Raw genomic sequence first — 16,381 nt, forward strand, 5'->3', positions numbered from 1 at the left:
ACTCAGTATTGAGTAGAAGCACCCTTTTGAGATAGTAAAGCCATGAGTCTTCTTGGGAATGATGCAACAAGATTTTTTCTCCTGGATTTGGGGATCCTCTGTGTCATGATCCAGGTTGGATCTGACAGATTAAATGCACAAAGTAACCTTTTTTTTTTCCTTTGGCTGTCTGCCAAATGTGGTTTTGCCCCCGGTGGCCATTAGGGTCATTGCACTGTGGTGGTTTCACTTGTAGTTCCCCCCCGGTGGCCATTAGGGTCATTGCACTCTGGTTACCTTAGTTTGTGCACGTGATTATGTAACAGGTGTGATTGCTCTATAAAAGAGTATCAGGTGTGTCAATCACTGTTGGTGATAGTTCCTCATTTGCAAGCAAGCCTGGGTAAAAAATAGAGCTGAAGGAGAGTCACGGGCAGCCCAGTCAGAGTGCTGGAGTAGCAGCTATGTTGTCTGCAAGGAGGGCTGGCATGGATTGGTGGAGTGTCAGCTATGGTGTCTGCAAAGAGGGCTGGCATTGCTTGGTGGAGTGGCAGCTATGGTGTAGAGCTGCACTCAGGATGCTGGACTCGGTTGCTGAAAGCTGGACTCAAAATTTTGGACTCTTTGGCAGAAAAGCTGGACTCATTTGCTGGACTCTGTTTCTGGACAGTTGCACGCAGGTGGTGGACTCTGTTTTCTCCAAGGCTGCACTATGGTGCTGAGAAGAGTCCAGGACAACTCAGTCAGAGTCCTGGAGTGGCAGCTATGGTGTCAGCGAGGAGCTCATGTAAAGCATGGTGGAGTGGCAGCTATTGGTGCCAGTGAAGATTTCTTGCAAACCTTGGGGGAGTGGCAGCTATGGTGTAGAGCTGCACTCAGTTGCTGGACTCTTTTGGAGGAAAAGATGCACGCAGGTGGTGGGCTCTGTTGCTGGGAGCGTGAGCAACAGAGCAAAGCTAAGTGGTGTTCCCCTGTTTTACCACTTTTCCTTATGTGTGTTTAGTGCAGTGGTGGGATTAGTTTCCGCATCGACCAATTCCCTAGTGAGGGTTTAGGTGCAGGGTGAGTCAGGGTTTTTAGGTTTCTGATTGGTGCCTGGTGCGGAACCGGCCTAGGGAATGTTAGGAGTGTAGAGACACTGACTCAGGGGAGTGCAGGAGGTCTCCACGTCCCCGTTCCCTATCGCAGGGCCACCATTGTTATTGTTACCCAGGTTTTCCCTATTCCCTTGTCTTATTGTACTAGTTACCGGCCTGCGGGCCACGTCACATAGGACAATTACACGTGCCGCGTCCTGTTGTATTAGTTACCGGCCTGCCCTGTCACTCAGGACGGGCACGTGACACTCTGCCATTCTTCCTTCCAAATCCTTTCCAGTTCCATCAAATTGGATGGTGAACGATGATGGACAGCCATTTTCAGGTCTCTCCAGAGATGCTCAATTGGGTTTAGGTCAGGGCTCTGTCTGGACCAGTCAAAAATGGTCACAGAATTGTTCTGAAGCCACTCCTTTGTTATTTTAGCTGTGTGCTTAAGGTCATTGTCTTGTTGGAAGGTGAACCTTCGGTCAAGTCTGAGGTCCAGAGCACTTTGGAAGAGATTTTCATCCAGGATATCTCTGTACTTCATTCATGTTTCCTTCAATTGCAACCAGTCGTCCTGTCACTGCAGCTGAAAAACATTCCCATAGTATGATGCTGCCACCACCATGTTTCACTGTTGGGATTGTATTGGGCAGTTGATGAGCAGTGCCTGCTTTTCTCCCCACATACCACTTAGAATTATCACCAAAAAGTTCTATCTTTGTCTCATCATACCAGAGAATCTTATTTTTTATAGTCTGGGAGTCCTTCTTATGTTTTTAGCAAACTCTATGCTGGCTTTCATATGTCTTGCACTGAGGAGAGGCTTCCGTCGGGCCACTCTGCCATAAAGGCCCAACTGGTGGAGGGCTGCAGTGATAGTTGACTTTGTAGAACTTTTTCCCATCTCCCTAGAGCATCTCTGGAGCTCAGTCACAGTGATCTTGGGGTTCTTCTTTACATCTCTCACCAAGGCTCTTCTCCCATGATTCCTCAGTATGGCTGGACGGCCAGGTCAAGGAAGACTTCTGATGGTCCCAAACTTCTTCCATTTAAGGATTATGGAGGCCACTGTGTCCTTAGGAATGTTGAGTTCTGCAGAAATTCTTTTGTAACCTTGACCAGATGTGTGCCTTGCCACAATTCTGTCTCTGAGCTCCTTGGCCAATTCCTTAGAGCTCATGATTCTCATTTGGTCTGACATGCACTGTGGGCAGTGAGGTCTTATATAGACAAGTGTGTGACTTTACAAATCAAGTTCTATCAGTTTACTTAAACACAGCTGGACTCCCTTGAAGGAGTAGAACCATCTCAAGGAGGATCACAAGGAAATGTAGAGCATGTTACTTAAATATGAGTTCTGAGCAAAGGGTCTGAATACTTATGACAATGTGACATTTCAGTTTTTCTTTTTTAATACATTTGCAAAAATATATACATTTCTTGTTTATGTCAGTCAAGATGGGGTAGAAAGTGTACAATAATGAGAAAAAAATGAACTTTTTTGAATTTACCAAATAGCTCCAATGAAACAAAAAGTGAAAAATTTAAAGGGGTCTGAATACTTTCCGTACCCATTGTAATATCCCCGTCTACTCCTCCTTGGTCAGGCCTCATCTGGAATATTGTGTTCAGTTCTGTGCATCACATTTTAAAAAAGATATTAAAAAAATGGAGCAAATTTAGAGAAGAGCTATCAGGATGGTGAGCGCAATGTTCAGCTTGCACAAAAGAAGGCTAAGCGGAGACTTAATAGCTGTCTACAAATATCTAAAGGGATATCACAGTGTAATGGATCATCCTTATTCTCATTTTCATATAGAAACATAAGGCGCAATGGAATTAAACTGACAGGGAGAAAATACAGATTAGGTATGAGATTTTTTTTAGAGCGAGGGTGATCAATGAGTGGAGCAGGTTGCCATGAGAGGTGGTGAGTTCTCCTTCAATGGAAGCCTTCAACCAGAGGCTGGACAGACATCTTACATGGTTTAGTGAATCTTGCATTGAGCAGGGAGTTGGACACGATGACCCTGGAGGTCCCTTCCAACGCTAACATTCTATGATTCTATGATATTGTTTTATTTGTTTTGTTTAGAGTTTTTAGACTCTTTCTAAGGCTATGTGCGCACATTGCGTATTTGCTTGCAGAAATTTCTGCAAGATTTCTGCATCTCTTGGCAGAAAAACGCAGTGGAAAATATGAGCATTTTTTATGCGTTTTTGATGTGTTTTTGGTGCATTTTTGCATGCGTTTTTTTCCTGTCCATTCAATGGGTCAAAAACGCAGGCAAAAAGCACAAAGAATTGACATGCTACAGAAAATAAAATGCTGCCAATACGGACTGAAATTTACTGATCATGTGTACAACACTTCAGGATTGTCATTGAATTACCTTGCATAAGTATACTATTGCGTTTTGGACCATTTATGCGCGTAAAAAAACGTACCAAATACGCAACGTTCGCACATAGCCTAATACTAAGATCATGCTCTCTGTTGATCATAGGCTTCCCAAAACTTCTTTAAAGAGCTCTCACCTTCAAAAAAGAAGGTATATGATTTTTCTTTATAGGATTTACGGTGTTTTATTTTAAAATTGGAAGTATATTAATACAGGCAAGCTAGTTTTCTTCATGGCTTTTGCCATGACAGTAGTGTGCTATTTTAGGTCCAAAGATCAGCTTTTATATATTATGGGTCATTCACTTCTGAACCTACTTGGTCCAACGAAATAATTTATGAATGATACAACTAAAAGAACAACAAAAAGCTGGAAACTATCCTAGGGCAAAAATTGTTTCAAGATGGATTATGTATCTTCAATTCTGAGAAGTCATAACTCATTTCTTTTCGCGATGGGATAGCAATGATTTAGAGTTAAAAACAATTTAGTCAAAACTTCATGTGATTATCTTCCTGCTAGAAAACTCACAAAGACATGTGGTTTAAATACATCTGAACTGTCCTGTTATTGATCCTCAGGACTGCATTGCACAATGGAAATTTAGTAAGAGTTTTACTACCAAAGGGAAATGAAACTTATGCATCACCTAAACCACTAATTATACTGAATGTACTGTATTTACATGGCTTCTACTGATACAAAATGTGCACCCATTATAAACACTTCTAAGTAGCCTCTTTAAGGTATACAAGATGATTATTCTTACTTTACAACCTTTATGGGATAGGGAATCAATGCTAATCTACTGTAGTCACATCTTTGAATGCTAGCAATTAACAGGGAAACTGTACAAGTGCACAGGCTTTGTAATGAGCTATATAAAATGTACACTTATATACATAAAGGCTATTAGTTGGAAAGTGCTTTATAACTATGGTCATTTAAGTGCTAAAAAATGTATAATTAACTTCAATTGTAGCTTACGTATGAGGTCACTGTATATATGTTACCAAAGTGCAAAACGAAATATTATCTTAATAGCCTATGATCTGAGCACTTAGCTAAAATTATAGCATGTAAATAACACCACAATATTGTCGACATGATAGCAGAGGTCCTTAACAGAACTACTTATTATGATCAAATCATCATCCACAGGAGCACTAACAAAAATAACACCAAGAACTGCCTGTGAAATAACTGATACTGATTTGAAGCAGTATCCAAGAAGTATAATTTCTCCTTGCAGAGAATGACATGCTAAGCATGTCAAGATGAGGAGACTTAAAGCCGCAATGCTCCTCTGGGAAATATGCTAATTATTCCATGGCGCGTTACATGTGAAAAGGGGTGTGCATAATGAAAAAAACAAGTATAATAATCTTGAAAAAAAGGAGTCACCAGTTGGTACAAGAGGAGAGAGAACCCTGTCCACGAGGGCTCACAGTCTACAAGGAATGGTTGAGGTGATTTGAAGCAGGTCACACTGATTGAAGTATTTATTAATAATAGCAATCCTGATATTGCTTATATTATACACTGGTGCAGTAGAGCAACAGTACTTACAAGTGATGGTCAAAAAAACAGGTCTTATAGAGATTAGTAAATATCATTCTATACTTACTGTGTATAAGCAGCTTGTGGTTCTGTAACGTGAACTTCTCTGAGCTCTAGTGCTGTATGCTTTATGGAGCTTATATTTTCCTATAGTATTAACTTACCTCAGCTTCACTCAGCTTAATTGGGGAAGATTCAATTCTATAACACAAGCTTTCAAATGTGTTTACATATGGAATACATGCTTCAGATGTATGATGGAAACATTTCAAAAGATTCCTCATTCCTTAATCAAGAATCTGAAAAAACACTAGTGCATGCCCTGTTCATCTCCCGCCTCAACTACTGCAACCTCCTGCTTTGTAGCCTCCCCTCTAATCCATCCTTAAACTCTGCTGTCTAACTAATCCACTAGTTTCCCCACTATTCAGCCTCTCCTCTCTGTCAGTGCCTTTACTGGCTCATCATTGCCTAGAGACTCAGTTCAAAACCTTAACCATGGCATACAAAGCCATCCACAACCTGTGATGTCAACCTGTGACAACCTCCCACTACTTACCTGCATGATCCTCACAAGATCTCCTTCTCTGCTCCCCTTTTACCTCTTTTTCTCACAATCACAAGATATCGCCCGTGCAACCCCCCTACTCTGGAAATCTCTACCCCAACATATCAGACTCTCACCTACCTTGGAAACTTTCAAACGGAATCTGAAGACCGAACTTTTCTGACAAGCCTGCTATCTACAGTAACCATTGTTCCTCCATACCGCTGCATGACCAGTTCTACCCTCACCTACTGTATCCTCAACCATCCCTTGTAGACTGTGAGCCCTCCTGGACAGGGTTCTCTCTCCTCTTGTACCAACTGATGACTCATTTTGTTCAAGATTATTATACTTGTTTTTTTTATTATGTACACCCCTTTTCACATGTAGCGCGCCATGGAATAAATGGTGCTATAATAATAATAATAAAAGATAAGTGACAGAGCCATGCTTAAAGAGAATGTGTCAGTAGGATCAACCCTAAGAGCTGTCTATATGCGCATGTAGGAAGCTGAATAAAATGATACCTTGATATCTGTGATGTAATGTGTTATTCCAGAGAAATCCACATTTCTCATATGCTTAATATGTAAATGAGCTGGAACTATCTATGGGTCATGAAAATTAGCCTTCAGAGCTTATTTTAAATTAAAGCGTTGCAAGTGTGATATTTAATGACTGACAAACTGCTCTCCTGATCTCACTGCAGAGTTGTGTGTGATTATAACTGACACAGTATAGCATTGAATACCTCTGCAGTTGTCCTCTTATAGAGCTTCAGCTTCTATCTCACCAGCAGTCAGTGTTGCAACACAGGATAACTGTGAGAGCTGCTGCTGCAAATGTGTTTGTAATGAGACAAAGTTAAGCTCTACTGTCCTATGTCAGTTACATGACTCACACTGGTAATTGCCTCTTTTTTATTTAAAATAAGCTCTGGAGGATGAAGTTCATGCAGATATGTGTCCAGATCACAGATCTTAATAGCTGATTTGCATATTCCGAAAACATAGTTTTCTCTGGAATAAGACGTCAGATTACATATATAATTTTCTTCAGCATCCTATGACTTACATTCCCATATACACAGTTTTGAATGGTTGATCATGCTGGCAGATTCACTTTAATGGGCTAATTTGAAGCAATTGGGTCCAAAACCCAATGAATCATAGTAACCTTTTGGGCCCCACTATTATCTACAGAGTCTGCACCTCTGGTCACACTGACTGTATGTTTAAATGTTTCATTTTCCACCCATCACAGACTCTATTTTATCATTTTATCTGCAGTCGTTGTTCTGAGACCTCCCAGACTCTTAGCCAGCAACCTGCCACCAAGGAGCCAAAAGTCAAACGGTAAAGAACTAAAGCCTTTCCATTAGCATTTCATGTAAACTCAAGTGCACACATACAAAGGTAACCAGATAACTATCTCTTTTCCCTTCTACTAAATTTCTTTACTGATAGGCATGCCGCACACCACCTTTATTATATGTTTTGGACACTTTAGCTGCCTTGTTAAATAATGTGCATACAAGGCATTGCTTGGAATGAAATAAGATTTGGCAATATATTTTCAGAGAAACCTATCAAGGTCTTAGAACTAGTTTTCTGGCATAAAAAAGTGACTAGCACAAAAGTTTGTATTTTTTTGCAATCTTACACCACTTTTGAAATATACGTGGGGTAAATTATTTGAAAGTAAGCAGGCAGGTGGAGTAAAAATTGAAAAAAAATCTGTGTTATAGCTAAAGATTTGCCAAATTTATAAAACATGATGTGATGCTTTGATATATTTGGTTTAAATGACAGCTGTGCAGCATCAAACAAAACGGACGTAAAAAAATCCCTCATAATTAATTTCACCATTGTATGTACAACCTGGAATACTTGTATCAGGAACTGAAAGCCTAGGCTCCAGGTAAGTGAAGTATGTAGCAAATCTTAAAAGGGTTTTTCACATTATCAAAACTTGTCTCCAAATAACCAACCCTGCAGGTATTCACCCTCCTTTGGTCCAGTGACAACTCTCCACCGCTGATCCGATCTCTGTGTTTTAGCTGCAGTGTTAACGTCAGTGACTACTGCGCACAACCCCACTGCAACCAATCAATCACCTCAATGGCTTGTGTCATCTACAGGAGGAGATCCGTTCACCTTATTGATTAGCTGCAGTGGGGATGTGTGTTATAGTCATAAAAGACAGCGCTGCAACCAGTACACAGAGATTGGAGGAGCTGTCACTGGACCAAAGGAGGGTGAATACTGTGTTTGTTATTTTATATGCATATAAGCTTTTGGGGAAAAGTTTTCTTAATGTGGAAAATCCATTTAAGATTTGTAACATACTTCAGTTACTTGGAGCCGAGGCTCTCAACCCTTGATACAAATTATCCTTTTTTATGTCTGTTTTGATTTTGCTTGATGCCTCATGGCTGTTATCTGAGCTAAATGCATCAAACATCACACAGTGTTTTATAAATTTGGCACATCTATAGATATACAATAATAGCCAAAGTGTTAGCACCCTTCAATTTGTTCCACAAAATGAAGCATTTTTTTCCAGAAAATTATTGCAATTACCGTACATATTTTGCTATGCACATGTCTATTTCCTTTGCGTATATTGTAACAACACAAAAAAACTGAGAAAAAAAGGCAAATTGGACATAATTTCACACAACCCCCCCCAAAAAAAAAAATGTGCATGACAACATTTTTGGCACCCTCAACCCAATTTGGTTGCACACTCTTTGGACTAAATAGTTGCTTCCTATAACCATCAACAAGCTTCTTACACCTGTCAACTGCAATTTTAGACCACTGTTTTGCAAACTGCACCAGTTCTCTCATTTTTGAGTGGTGCCTTCTCCCAAAAAACTATTTCTCCACAGGTGTTCAATGGGATTTAGATCCGGACTTATTGCTGGCCACTTCAGAACTTTCCAGTGCTTTGTTTCCAATCATTTTTGTGTGCTTATTGAAGTATGTTTGGTGTCATTGTTCTGCTGGAAGATTCATGGAAGAGGATGCAAACCCAGCTTTCTGACACTGAGCACTACATTGCTACCAAAAATCCTTTAATAATCTTCAGATTTCATGATGCCTTGCATATAGTCAAGGCACCCAGTTCCAGATGCAGCAAAACAACTCCAAAACATCTTTGATCCTCCACCATATTTGACTGTAGGTATTGTGCTCTATTCTTTGTAGGCCTCCTTCCGTTTTTGGAAAATAGTAGAATGATGTGCTTTATCAAAAAGCTCTATTTTGATCTCATCTGTACACAAAATGCTTTCCCAGAAGGAATTTGGCCTACGCATGTACATTTTGGCAAACTGCAGTCTAGCTTTTTTATGCCTCTGTGTCAGCAGTGGGGTCCTCCTGGATCTTCTACCATAGTGTTTCATTTAATTCAAATGTTGATGGATAGTTTGCACTGATACTGATGCACCCTGAGCCTGCAGGACAGCTTGAATTTCTTTGGAACTAGATTAGGCCTACTTATTCACCATCTGGACAGTCATGTATTATAACCTTTCATCAATTTTTCTCTGCCATCCACCTTCATGGAGATTATCTACAGTGCCATGGTTGTAAACTTTTTGATTATGTTGCTATATTGTGCACTGTGGACAAAGGATCATGAAGATCTCTGGATATTGACTTGTAAACTTGATATTTTTTAATAATTTTGGTTCACAAGTCCTCAGACAGTTCTCTTCTCCTCTTTCTGTTCTCCATGCTTAGTGTGGCACACACAGGCAAACATTGAGTCAACTTCTCCCCACTTTATCTGGTGTGATTTTCATATTGCCCACATATGTTACTTGCCACAGGTGAATTTGAACGAGCATCACACGCTTGAAACAAAGTTGTTTATCCACAATTCTGGAAAGGTGTCAACAATTTTGTCCTGCCCGTTTTTGTTTTATTTTGTAAAATTATGTTCAATTTGCCTATGTTTCTGTTTTGTTTGTTTTTTTCAATACACCCAAAGGTATTTCCTATGACAAAACATGTGTAATTGTAATAATTTTCTGGAAGAAAAACTTCATTTTCTGGAACAATATCAAGGGTCCCAAAACTTTGGGCCATGTAACACATTTTGTTTATTGAAACTTAAACAGTAGCCGTTGTTTTAATTTTTATTTCAAAGATCAATAGTACACCTGAAATGGGCAACTTTGTAATATATCTTAGGCTACTTTCACACATCAGGTTTTCGGCGTCAGGCGCGATCCGGCGTCGTGCCGGAACGCCGGATCCGGCAAATGTTTCATAAAACCGGATGTGACGGATCCGGTTTTCTGCCGGATCCGTCTTTTTCTTGACAGACAAAACCGGATCCGTCTCATCCGGTTCATCCGTTTTTCTATCCGTTTTTCGACGGATTACGCCGGATCCTGTTTTTAAAATTGACCCTTGTGGCCTTCCGAACGGGATTGGCTACTGGAAAACTATATATAGCATGTTCCTACAGCCCTTCTTTGACAGGTTGTAGAGGAGAAAGTGCAGGTTGGAGAGAAGAGCAAGTTACTGGCGAAGATGGATGTTGTCATTGGAAATATTTTGAAGAATTTGGCGGATTTTACAGCGGAGGCAAATCGTTTGAGAGTGATTGTTCTGGAGAAGGAGAGAGCGAGACAGCAGCGCATCAGGCATCGTAGACGACGTTTGTGGATCCACCCCATCACAGCCAAGAGAATGACGCGTGGGGTCTATTCTACACTATGCATGGACCTTCGACGAAACCCGGATAAATTTTTTGGATATGTTAGGATGAAAATGGAGAATTTTGATTACTTGGTGGAGCGCATTGCACACCTCATAAGAAAAGCGGACACCTATTGCCGCTTCTCTGTTTCACCCGCAGAGCGTCTGATGGTGACTTTAAGGTAAGCCACATTTATTGGATGTGATCGCATCAGAGCACACTTTCACTGCAATCTTGTTGGTGGTAGTTTGTATCTCCAAGTGTTATAGCTCAGTTTTGGTATGTAATGCTGTGATTTAAAACTAATTTATTGTTTTTTAATTCCCCACAGATTTCTTGCAACTGGAGAATCCCTTTCGTCACTGCATTTCCAGTGCAGACTCGGGATTTCCACCATATCTGGAATTGTGAAGTACACATGCCGTGCACTGTGGGACTCCTTAGCTGAAGAGTTTTTACCAGAGCCCACAACAGAGAGGTGGATTGAAATTGCTGACAAGTTTCAACAGATATGTCAGTTTCCAAACTGCTTGGGCGCTGTGGACGGGAAACATATCCGCATTGTAAAGCCAGCTGGATCGGGATCGGAATATTTCAATTACAAGAAATATTTTTCAATTGTCCTCATGGCCATCGCTGACGCGGAATACAAATTTATTGCGGTTGATATTGGGGCCTATGGCCGCTCCAATGACTCTCAAGTTTTCAAACTGTCTGCCATGGGGCGTAAACTGTATGGAAACACCTTCCAGTTCCCACCACCTAGACCGCTGCCGCAAACATCTGGTCCACCTATGCCATTTGTCTGTGTAGGGGATGAAGCCTTCCAGCTGTCAGAACACCTTTTGAAACCGTACTCTAGCAGAGGATTGACAAGACCAAAACGCATTTTTAATTACCGCCTCACAAGAGCAAGAAGAATGGTTGAATGTACCTTTGGTATTCTGACAGCCAAATGGCGGGTCCTATTGACTGCGATCAACCTCAAGACAGAAACTGTGGACGAGGTGATCAAAGCGTGCGTGGTACTCCACAATTTTGTTATCTGCAAGGAACCCATTTCCATTGAGGACACCTCTGAAGAAACCACCTTGCAAGATTACCATGACATTACCACTAGAAGTTCTGTGACGGTTTCAGTAATGAGGGACAATTTTGCACTATACTTTATGTCACCTCAAGGCAGAGTACACTGGCAGGATGACAGAGTGTGAAAGATTTGTGCCCTTACCAAACTTGTGTACCTTCTGTACCAACAGTATATACCTTTGCCAACCAAAGTTGGCTATCTTGTCATGGTCTCTATTTTTAGCTTTAGGCCACAGGTGTGTACCTGGTTGTGTTTTATGCAAAGTATTTCACCTTTTAACAAAAGTTGTGTACATTGTTAGGAAATCACCAACAATAAACACAACTTTTTAGGTGAAATACTTTGCTTCAAACACAACCAGGAACACAACTGTGGCAAAAAGCTAAAATTTACCCACAGTTATATACCTAGTTTTGAATACCATTTCACCTTTTAAATACCCTGTATTTAACCTTTTTCGCCGCAGAAAGAAATGACAGACAACCAGTGTAAAATAATTTAACTTTTATTGAAAAATGTTTTTTTTAGTAAACTTTTTTAAAATTTTAATAAACTTGTTTAATAAAACTTTGAAACTATAAAACTGAAACCATAAAACTGGTCATTTTTATTTAAATACACACATTATAATTCTGTGTAGTGTGTGGTGGAAATACTGCTGTAGGGGCTGCGGGACACTTCGACACTGGGAGTGTGGAGAGAGGACTGGGATCATGGTGGGGAAGGAACAGTTAGAGGTGAAGGTGTGGAAAAAACTACAGAATGGGTGGACATGTGGGAAGCAGAAGAGGTGGTGGGTGGTGGAGTGGAGGGTTGGGCAGGGACTGTAGGAGCAGATGATGTTGATGGCAAGTTGTATGGGGAAGGAGTTTGGTACGGGGCAGGTTGCTGGAAGTGGGGAGATGTCTGGTACGGGGCAGGTTGCTGGAAGTGGGGAGATGTCTGGTACGGGGCAGGTTGCTGGAAGTGGGGAGATGTCTGGTACGGGGCAGGTTGCTGGAAGTGGGGAGATGTCTGGTACTGGGGAGGTTGCTGGTACTGGGGAGTTTGCAGGTACTGTGGAGGTTGCTGGTACTGGTGAGGTTGCTGGTGCTGGGGAGGTTGCTGGTGCTGGGGAGGTGGATGGTGCTGGGGAGGTGGATGGTGCTGGGGAGGTGGATGGTATGTAATAGGAGGGGGAGGATGGAAAGTGGCTGGAGGTGGATGGTATGTAATAGGAGGGGGAGGATGGAAAGTGGCTGGAGGGGGTGTAGATGTAATAGGAGGGGGAGGATGGAAAGTGGCTGGAGGGGGTGTAGATGTAATAGGAGGGGGAGGATGGAAAGTGGCTGGAGGGGGTGCAGGTGGAGGAAGTACTGTGGTGGGAGGAGGAGGAGGTTGGGAGGTAACTTGCTGGAGAGCAGGGTGGCATGAATGCATTACATGCATCTGCTGGGCAGGAGAGAGCGTTTCCATGCGCTCCACAACAGACCTGAAAAAGGTGTGGTTTGGCGAAGATCTTGCTTCTGAATGCATGGTTTGCAGAAGTGTCTTCACCTCCAGAATGCTGGAGTTGATCTGCTGATAGCCTGCGGAGATTTGCTCTGACAAGACTTTTAGACAGTTCTGGAAAGATGCATTCAGATGCAAGAACTCTGGCGCATAAGTCTTTTCCTGACCCCTCTGCCGCTGCCGCCCAGTACCCGCAGGTGTACTAGAGGTGGCAGGGGCAGAAGGGTGGGGTAAAGGGAAAGCGATCTCCTCACCAGCAGCTTCATGTAATGTAGGCGGCCACGATGCTCCTGTGCTGGTGGATGGGACAGATGGGTCGAATGTGTGGGAAGGCTGGGAAGGTGCAGATGTACCGGGGCGGTCGAAGTGTCCCTCGGTGCCGGTCTCCTCAGGGATCGCCTCAGAAGGGTCCAATCGTGCCGGCTCCCGAGTGCTGCTCATCGTGCTGTGGAATAAAGAGAAAAAAAAACAATTAAAATACTGACATGGTATGGCCCTGGCTGAAAAAAAAATTTACATATAACATTTTTTTTCACATGTGGTGTGTAATATTTACCTTCTGGTGACCATTGTTTCCCGGAGGAACGACAGGGCTTCTGCGTACTTGTACTTGCTCCTGCGTCCTCCAGATCCACTCGGGGCCCGCATCTCTTTATTGAACTCCTTCTTGAAACGATCTCTCACAGACCGCCACCGATTCACAATTCTGTTCCCTGAAACGAGAAAGGAGTGGTTAGTATACAACATCAGTGTTTCCCAAACTCCAGTCCTCATGGTCCCCAGGGGTCATGTTTTCAGGATTTCTATAGTAAATAGAAATCCTGAACACATGATCCGTGGGGACCACGAGGACTGGAGTTCGGGAAACACTGGTTTACATCAAGCAACCGGTACTGTATATACTTACACTCTTTAATCTGGGCCCGAGCTTCGAGGTCCTCCCAGCGGCCAACAAGGAGCGAACAGATTTCCTCCCAGAGTCGTCGGGTAACGATCAGGTCAGCGTGGCGGCGGTCAGCCATATTCCAGAGCGGCTCCCTTTCTCTGACGAGATCGATGAGGCGGTCCACATCAATCCCTCCATCCTCACCGTCAGAGTCGGGAGCACGCTGTGAAGGCTGTTAAAGAAAAAGACAAAAATAACATAATTAGCCTCCACAAAAGAAATGAAATAAAAAGTGCAAAAAAACAAAGCAAAAATATTTATACTTACACGCTGGTGACCGCCGCGTTGCTGTCGCCGACGACCCTGGGAGGCACTGCGAGGACCTCTTGGCCAAGCACCAGATTGGGAAGACTAGAGAAGAAAACAAAAAATGTTATGTCTTTGGATGTAGGCATTTGTTTGCTGTGTGTGGTCTGCAGAACATTGTTTTCTATGTGTTGTGTGTAGTGTGATGTTGTGTTTCTGCGTTTGATGCAAAAAACTTACCAATTGTGAGCCCACTCCAGGTGTCTGTCCACCCCTTCCTTCTTCTGGGAGCTCCTCTTCATCTTGTGATTCCTGTTTTGAAATAAAAGGCAATGAATAGACATATATTACAGAGAAGATGGATTTTGGAAATAAAAACTTACCGTCAAACGCTGACGATGCGAGGGAGGGCTCCCAGAAGATGATGTGCTGTCTTCCTGGTGGCCACCCACACTCCATGCCTGTGGGTGGTGTTCCAGCTGCTGCCATTGCTGCTGCTGCTGCATCTATTGGGCGGCTGTTGAATAAAGAGAAACAAAGGGCCAATGAATATCTTGATATTCAATAGCCCTAGTTTGGAGGAATGGGTTATTTGATAATTACCGTCTCTCATCTGCTGCTGGCCTCCCCTCCTCAGCATGTTCTATTTGCTGCTCCATTTGGGGTGGTGGTGGTGCGGATGGTGCTGCAGTGGTCTCCTGCCTTCTCCTGCGCCTGGTTGCTGTCTTGGGTGGCATGTTGGGTGTGGCTGTGGGTCCCACTGTCTTGCTTTTATATATGTCTTGTGGGCAGAGCTACTGAGCATGCTCAGACCAAAAAACCGGATCCGGCCGCCGGATCCAGCTTTCGCCGGATCCGGCGCATTGCGGCGCTCATAGGCTTTCATTGTGTGAAAAAGCCGGACGCGCCGGATCCAGCGTGTCCGGCTTTTTCGCCGGAGACAAAAAACGTTACAGTCACCGTTTTTTCCAGACGCCGGATCGCGACACATTGCCGGATCCGGCGAAAACCGGATGAAACGCATGGCCATCCGGCGCGATCCGGCGCAAATGCAAGTCAATGGGGGGGAAACCGGATCCGGCATTGCATTTCGCCGGATCCGGTTTCTGTCAAAAGCGCCGGATCGCGCCTGACGGCGAAAACCTGATGTGTGAAAGAGGCCTTATCAGAGAAATCTGCTTTTTTCTCTTCCAGAATTGATCAGTCATTGTCAAAATTCACAATTCTGGAGTAAAATTTGTATTCAGTGAAGATAAACTTTCCCTTTACTGAGATCGGAGATGGCTGCTGCTACTGATGATATATATTACAAAATTGCTTATTGTCAAGTGTGCTAATGACTTATTAAATAAAAATTAAAATGACAGTTACACTTTAAATAAACATGATCCTTATTCTAAATATGCCCCATCTGCATCTACAATTTTAAATCGGTAGACGTTCATCATATATCAATCACTGTGTAGACACACTTACAGTGAATTACAAAACTGCAGCATTTAAACCAGTGGTTCCCTAACTCCAGTCCTCGTGGACCCCAACGGTCATGTTTTCAGGATGTGAGAGAATTCCTGCAGCTGGACTAGTCTAGTACCTGGCTATGGTCCCTTTTCAGATCTTCTAACCATCAGTGTTACAGACGAAATACAGTATATCTGCCTAGAATTACGCAGTCAGGCTTTGATTCATGCTGCCGATGTTTTGAGCAGCATGAATCAAGTGAAAGGTTCCCTTTAAATGTTGACAACTATGATTGATGTACACAGAAGCTCTTTCCAATCACTGAGAATATGACACATTCATTTGATTTCCACTTTCATCACAAGACTTCTTTCTCTTGCAGCGATTGTCCTGAAAGTCATTCTCCATCACAGAGCCAGCACAAAACTTCCAAGGACTCTAAGATAAAACGGTAAAGCTCTGTATACAGTACATGGCAACAACGACATATAGGGCCTGATTCATTTAGACTTAGTGAAGAAGTGCTGGAGTAAAATGCACCTCATTCATCGCAAGTTGCATGCAGATTAATAAATTAAGTGTGTCTTACAACGGCTATGCATCCCCATCAGAAATGTTACTCCAGCCATGGGATGGCAAACATCACAGGTGCAATTTGCCACAAAAGTGGCTTAAAGTGTAACCGCCATGTTAACTTTTATTTCATAAGTCAATAGTACACATGAAATAAGCAACTTTCTAATATATCTTATCAGAGAAATCGTCTTCTTTCTCTGGCTGATCTATTTATTCTAAAAATTCTCAATTCACATGTAAAATGTGTATTCAGTGAAGACAGATTTTCCCATTACTGAGATT

The 16,381-nt window shown here is 42.5% G+C and overlaps 1 protein-coding gene across 1 annotated transcript in view; it reads left to right on the top strand.

The window, feature by feature from the left end:
• LOC141076975 (transcription elongation factor A protein 3-like) overlaps positions 1-16,381 on the top strand; it is a 189,790-nt gene that overhangs the window by 40,335 nt on the left and 133,074 nt on the right. The window contains exons 5-6 of the mRNA XM_073564148.1: positions 6,863-6,928; positions 15,906-15,974. Coding sequence (XP_073420249.1) covers positions 6,863-6,928; positions 15,906-15,974 — 135 coding nt within the window. The remainder of the gene's footprint in view (positions 1-6,862; positions 6,929-15,905; positions 15,975-16,381) is intronic.

This window comes from Dendrobates tinctorius, unplaced genomic scaffold (genome assembly GCF_039654945.1).
Source record: "Dendrobates tinctorius isolate UK_male_01 unplaced genomic scaffold, ASM3965494v1 ptg000015l, whole genome shotgun sequence".
In the NCBI taxonomy this organism is placed as follows: domain Eukaryota; kingdom Metazoa; phylum Chordata; class Amphibia; order Anura; family Dendrobatidae; genus Dendrobates; species Dendrobates tinctorius.